The sequence below is a fragment of the Pseudochaenichthys georgianus genome, chromosome 11, assembly GCF_902827115.2.
Source record: "Pseudochaenichthys georgianus chromosome 11, fPseGeo1.2, whole genome shotgun sequence".
In the NCBI taxonomy this organism is placed as follows: domain Eukaryota; kingdom Metazoa; phylum Chordata; class Actinopteri; order Perciformes; family Channichthyidae; genus Pseudochaenichthys; species Pseudochaenichthys georgianus.
In genome coordinates this window covers 2,968,902-2,975,139 of record NC_047513.1, presented here as the reverse complement: position 1 = coordinate 2,975,139, position 6,238 = coordinate 2,968,902, and the positions used below count along the sequence as shown (strand labels likewise).

Here is a 6,238-nt window from a genome sequence, read left to right as displayed (position 1 = left end):
TGATGTAGAAGAGACACGAAGAAGAGGGGACACATGTTGATGTAGAAGAGACATGCAGAAGAGGGGACACATGTTGATGTAGAAGAGACACGAAGAAGAGGGGACACATAGTGATGTAGAAGAGACACGAAGAAGAGGGGACACATAGTGATGTAGAAGAGACATGCAGAAGAGGGGACACATGTTGATGTAGAAGAGACATGCAGAAGAGGGGACACATGTTGATGTAGAAGAGACACGAAGAAGAGGGGACACATGTTGATGTAGAAGAGACATGGAGAAGAGGGGACACATAGTGATGTAGAAGAGACATGGAGAAGAGGGGACACATGTTGATGTAGAAGAGACATGGAGAAGAGGGGACACATGTTGATGTAGAAGAGACATGAAGAAGAGGGGACACATGTTGATGTAGAAGAGACATGGAGAAGAGGGGACACATGTTGATGTAGAAGAGACGTGAAGAAGAGGGGACACATGCTGATGTAGAAGAGACATGAAGAGGGGGACACATGTTGATGTAGAAGAGACATGGAGAAGAGGGGACACATGTTGATGTAGAAGAGACATGGAGAAGAGGGGACACATGTTGATGTAGAAGAGACATGGAGAAGAGGGGACACATGTTGATGTAGAAGAGACATGGAGAAGAGGGGACACATGTTGATGTAGAAGAGACATGGAGAAGAGGGGACACATGTTGATGTAGAAGAGACGTGAAGAAGAGGGGACACATGTTGATGTAGAAGAGACGTGAAGAAGAGGGGACACATGTTGATGTAGAAGAGACATGAAGAGGGGACACATGTTGATGTAGAAGAGACGTGAAGAAGAGGGGACACATGTTGATGTAGAAGAGACATGGAGAAGAGGGGACACATGTTGATGTAGAAGAGACATGAAGAGGGGACACATGTTGATGTAGAAGAGACATGAAGCAGAGGGGACACATGTTGATGTAGAAGAGACATGAAGAGGGGACACATGTTGATGTAGAAGAGACATGGAGAAGAGGGGACACATGTTGATGTAGAAGAGACATGGAGAAGAGGGGACACATGTTGATGTAGAAGAGACATGAAGAGGGGACACATGTTGATGTAGAAGAGACATGAAGCAGAGGGGACACATGTTGATGTAGAAGAGACATGAAGAGGGGACACATGTTGATGTAGAAGAAACATGAAGCAGAGGGGACACATGTTGATGTAGAAGAGACATGGAGAAGAGGGGACACATGTTGATGTAGAAGAGACATGAAGAGGGGACACATGTTGATGTAGAAGAGACATGGAGAAGAGGGGACACATGTTGATGTAGAAGAGACATGGAGAAGAGGGGACACATGTTGATGTAGAAGAGACATGAAGAGGGGACACATGTTTGATGTAGAAGAGACATGAAGCAGAGGGGACACATGTTGATGTAGAAGAGACATGAAGAGGGGACACATGTTGATGTAGAAGAAACATGAAGCAGAGGGGACACATGTTGATGTAGAAGAGACATGGAGAAGAGGGGACACATGTTGATGTAGAAGAGACATGAAGAGGGGACACATGTTGATGTAGAGGAGACATGAAGAAGAGGATTTGGCACAACAGGACTTTTAAAGAATCATCCATGTTCTAAAGAAATGTTCACACAAACAGAAAGGAGCACGTTGAGTCTCCTGACATGAATCAGTTGGTCACGTGACGCTGCCTTCGGTCGATGGCGCTGCGCTCTGGAGCACTCAGCCTGTAGCTGTTGAACTTCGCCGTCTTGTGGCTAGCTACAGATCCTTCCACAGGACATGTAGTCTGACTGTGTAGTGCTTTAAAGGTGTCCTAAGGTAAGTCCCAGTGGACGGCGCTCTCAGCCAGCACATTAAGGTCAATGGGTGTTAATATATTTATCAAGTCATACAAAAACATAGACAGCATCGACACGTTCCTTTGAATATATTTTATTCGGGAAGTTCTCATAGATTCAGCATGTCCAGGGGATACGGTATACATGCTAATATGTTACCCCTTAAAATGTGATCAAGTTTCATCTCTGAACATAAAGAGTGTTCGATGCTCACAGGCAAACAGAACCATCTGAGGGCCCGGATCGCCTGGGCCTCGCAGGCTGCCGTCGAACAGGACACATCTACACCAGGAGAAGATCACCCATGAGCTCCAGTCGTTCTGTGAACCTGGTCGACTAACAAGTGGTCCGGAGTAAAGATCATTTGTTGTCAAATGTCATTCAAAATGCTAAGAATTCAAGAAGAGTGGCAGCTTTATGAGATAAGGTGGAGGGCCGTCGCCATGAGCAACCGTCTGAAGCCCACGTCTCCTCAGGAGTCCTCCTTCTCTTGATACCTGAAAGATTCAAAAGCAAAGGATCAGCAGGAGATCCCACAGCAGCAGCTTCCGTTCACAGGGACGAGCACACGTCACGTTACCTGCAGCTGATACAGGTGAAGAAGACGGTCTGCCCTTCGTCTGCAGACCTCATCTGCCTGGTGTGGTACACCATGCCCTCCTTGTGGCAGCGGGAGCAGCGCCTGTCGATCTGTGCGGGGACGGAGAGCCGTTAGCACAGAGACGATCACCACACAGAGGGGAGAGAAGGGGGGTGTGTGTGTGTGTGTGTGTGTGTGTGTGTGTGTGTGTGTGTGCTCTCACCACGGCCCCCTTCAGCTCCGAGCTGCCCTCGTCCTCCAGAGTCAGCGTGGACTGCTCCACAGGGTTAAAGACCACCGAGGAGCGGATCTCCAGCCCAGAGAACTCTGCACGTGAAGTAAGGTTTATGTGCGGTCCGTTAGATGTGCCTTTTTTCAAAGCTGTTCTAAATCATACAAATGAATATTCAAAGGTGTTTTCGGACAGAGAAAACTAATGTTAGTTTTCCACAGCTGATCCTCTCCACTCCTGAGCAGAGGTCTGTTGGCGAAAATTAACAGACCTCTGGAATGTCCAAATGAACCAATCAGAATAGAGTATTCAACTAAGACGTGTTATTCAAATAATAAATACCACTTCTTTGTTTTGGGGCCCCAGTGGCATTGACCGGTTCACGCAGTCTTCAAAGTAACCAAGCAACCTAAATTAATTTGTCATTTCTCTGTCCAATGAGCTTGCTCTGTTTCATGTCATGTGCTACCTTGCGTGACGAGCGAACCTGTACTGTACTGTAGCTAGCAGCAGCAAGTTCAGCAGCATTATAAAAAAATGTAATAGCTTGCATTTATAATGCCCGCATGGTTTTTCATACCACTGCCACGCTGACGACACCCAACTAATTCTGTCTTTCCCCGCTCAGAGACCCAGGTCGTCGCACGCATCTCTGCTCGTCTAGCTGACATCTCTCAGTGGATGTCCGCTCATCACCTCAAGCTCAACCTTGATAAGACTGAACTGCTTTCCCTTCCGGGAAAAGATTGTCCCACTCTTGACCTGACTATCAACATCGGCACCTCTGTTGTTTCCCCGACTCAGACTGCAAGGACTCTGGGTGTGACCCTAGATAACAACCTGTCCTTCACTGCAAACATCGCTGCTCCAACCCGCTGCTGCAGATACACGCTTTACAACATCAGGAGGATGCGTCCCCAGCTGACCCAGAAAGCCACGCAGGTTCTGGTCCAGGCTCTCATCATCTCACGCCTAGACTACTGCAACTCCCTCCTGGCTGGTCTACCTGCATGTGCCATCCGACCTCTGCAGCTCATCCAGAATGCAGCGGCTCGTCTGGTCTTCAACCTTCCTACATGTTCCCACACCACTCCGCTCCTCCGCTCCCTCCACTGGCTTCCGGTAACTGCTAGAATCCACTTCAAGACACTGGTGCTTGCGTACCATGCTGCGAATGGATCTGGCCCTTCCTACATCCAGGACATGGTTAAACCGTGCACCCCAGCACGTGCACTACGCTCTGCATCAACCAAACGACTCGCTGCACCCTCGCTGCGAAGGGGACCCAAGTTCCCATCAGCAGAAACACGTGGGTTTGCTATCCTGGCTCCAAAATGGTGGAATGAGCTCCCCATTGACATCAGGACCGCAGATAGCTTACACACCTTCCGGCGCAGACTGAGAACTCATCTCTCTCGACTCCACTTCGAGCGATAGAATTACTAACAGAGCACTTAATACCAACAAAGGACTGGCTTATCTAAAGCCAGTTGAGTAGCACTTGAAATACTTGGCTCTATGAAACCTGATGTACTTATGATTCTGTTTTCTTCAAGGTTGTGTCTTCCTGGTCTTTGGATAAAAGCGTCAGCTAAATGCAATGTAATGTAATAATGTCCAGCAAACAAAAACAATATTTGCACCGGGGCCAATCACAACCTTGTGACGCCACTGAAGCCTTAGCCCCGCCTCTCCCCACCTCTGCTGCTCACGGCTGTAGCACGGTCAGATGTTAGTGCAACATCTACAGCTCCTCTACCACAACCATCAGCAACAAGTGGACATGGACAACTACCTACATGTTGCTAAATCCACCGCAGAGAATAAACAGAAGGGCAACCATGGCAACCATGCTCGGGGGTCTTCTTAGCCTAAAACATGCGCTTTGGTGGGTTATGATTTTTCCAAATGTCAGGCGATGCTCGGACAGATCCCGAAGAACATGGTAAATAAAATGCATGGGAATAGCATAACATAATACAATATAGGATGAGTATATTTGTGGTTCTGCCCTTCATGTTCCGTCACTGCTGCACAGTGATGTCCCTCATTGAGTCAGCCAAGCAGCAATTCTATCATTCAGCCACTACAAACAACTTGCTTCGACATCAGTTGTTCATGGTTTCCAGTTACTCTCAAGCCTTCCTGGATTACGTGTAGTACATCAAATAATGAGATGTCTTCCTGTTTACTCTCTTCCAAACACATTCACCCACAGATGCAGTCATAATGTGGGACTGACCCCGGTGTGGGGGGTCTGTGCCTATGAGTTCTTTGGGGCAGTGATCAGGGGGGTACCTGCGACAGGGATGCAGAAGGAGCAGCGGGGGCAGCGCACCACGTCCTGGATCCCCGGCAGAGGGAGGACATTCCCACACTCTGGACAGAAGTTTGGATCGCCTCCAAAACAAGACATCTCTGAGGAGAAGCGACTGGGGGGGGTCACAGCAGCACCAGGGTTAGCACCAGACCAAATGCAGCCATAATATAGACCTTTAAAATATATTAAGTTGCAGTCTAGTCGTTGTTTAAACGACCTGTGCATTTATTTGAGAAACGTTATCAGGTTAGTGAAGGGGCTAGCGTCTGTTTCATGGATTGTGTCACTCTTTTTAAGGTTGTTAGTCCTTCACACTCTTGGCTTCAAAATAAAAGTATTTATTGTAAGAACTTTAAGCACAGAATAGCACATCATCTCAGAGAGCACGCGACTTTAGCACTACCATTACGGAGTGTTCAGATCATGGCTTAATGGCTTACCTGCTGAAGTGTAGAGGACGGCGCCAGCCGCAGGTCACACGCACTTTTAAGCGGTAGATGGATAATAACTGTCTGTGATGTTGATGTAAGTCTGCTGTGTGTTTACATGGTTTACATTCAGCATGCGCCACACCGCGGGGTCCTTTAACTCATCGTCGCGTGACATGACGTCATATGTCTGCGCAAATGTCAGCGCTTGTTTTCAAGTTTATTCAAATGGTCTCAGCTTTAAATGAGTGAGACTATGGATTCTGGAGGCAATCTCTTCTGAACAATTCTGCACTAGACATAACTTCAAACCCCCAAAATTAGATTGTATTAAACTGCATAATGAAAGTGTGTGACTCACCAAACTAAAGCGCCCCTCGTTATTTATTTAAGGGATACATTCTGGATCAAACATGCAATCATCATTTTATAAGGAAGTGTCTCACTGAAAAAGTATTTCCTGGTGGACAAAACAGAAATGAGATCCCACACAAATTCGACAATAAGTCAATAAATAAGCCAAGAACTATGATCTAACATTCCCTTTAGCACCAACAACAAAATAAACACACTTCGAAATGACGAACAACATTTATCCCTCTAAGGAATTGGTTAGAATAAGTTTCAACATTGAAGATCATAACATGCTCAATATGTGAAAATGATGTTGAAATTACGGACCAAGTCTTTTTGTCATTCTATATTGGACCCAACAGAAGTTCTGGTTTGATATTCATAAATGGAGAAAAATGATCAACTCTGCTGTAATGTAATTGTATGTCTTGCCAAATGTTTCATTGAATCGAATCCCAAAGTCACCCCCT

General features: G+C 46.6%; 1 protein-coding gene across 1 annotated transcript; it reads right to left on the bottom strand.

The window, feature by feature from the left end:
- Positions 1-1,932: 1,932 nt before the first annotated feature.
- polr1h (RNA polymerase I subunit H) lies at positions 1,933-6,238 on the bottom strand. Its single transcript, XM_034094404.2, has 5 exons — positions 5,427-6,238; positions 4,965-5,098; positions 2,658-2,761; positions 2,435-2,544; positions 1,933-2,351 (listed from the first exon to the last, which is right to left on the bottom strand). The coding sequence occupies exons 2-5, from the start codon at positions 5,080-5,082 to the stop codon at positions 2,327-2,329; spliced, it is 357 nt and encodes a 118-aa protein (XP_033950295.1). The 5' UTR covers positions 5,083-5,098; positions 5,427-6,238; the 3' UTR covers positions 1,933-2,326.

Coding starts and splice junctions, on each gene's coding strand:
- polr1h (XM_034094404.2), bottom strand. CDS start 5,082: ATGTCTTGTTTTGGAGGCGATCCAAACTTCTGTCCAGAGTGTGGGAAT. Junction 2,762..4,964: donor CTTCTGCATCCCTGTCGCAG/GTACCCCCCTGA, acceptor CTTCACGTGCAG/AGTTCTCTGGGCTGGAGATC. Junction 2,545..2,657: donor CGGAGCTGAAGGGGGCCGTG/GTGAGAGCACAC, acceptor GTCCCCGCACAG/ATCGACAGGCGCTGCTCCCG.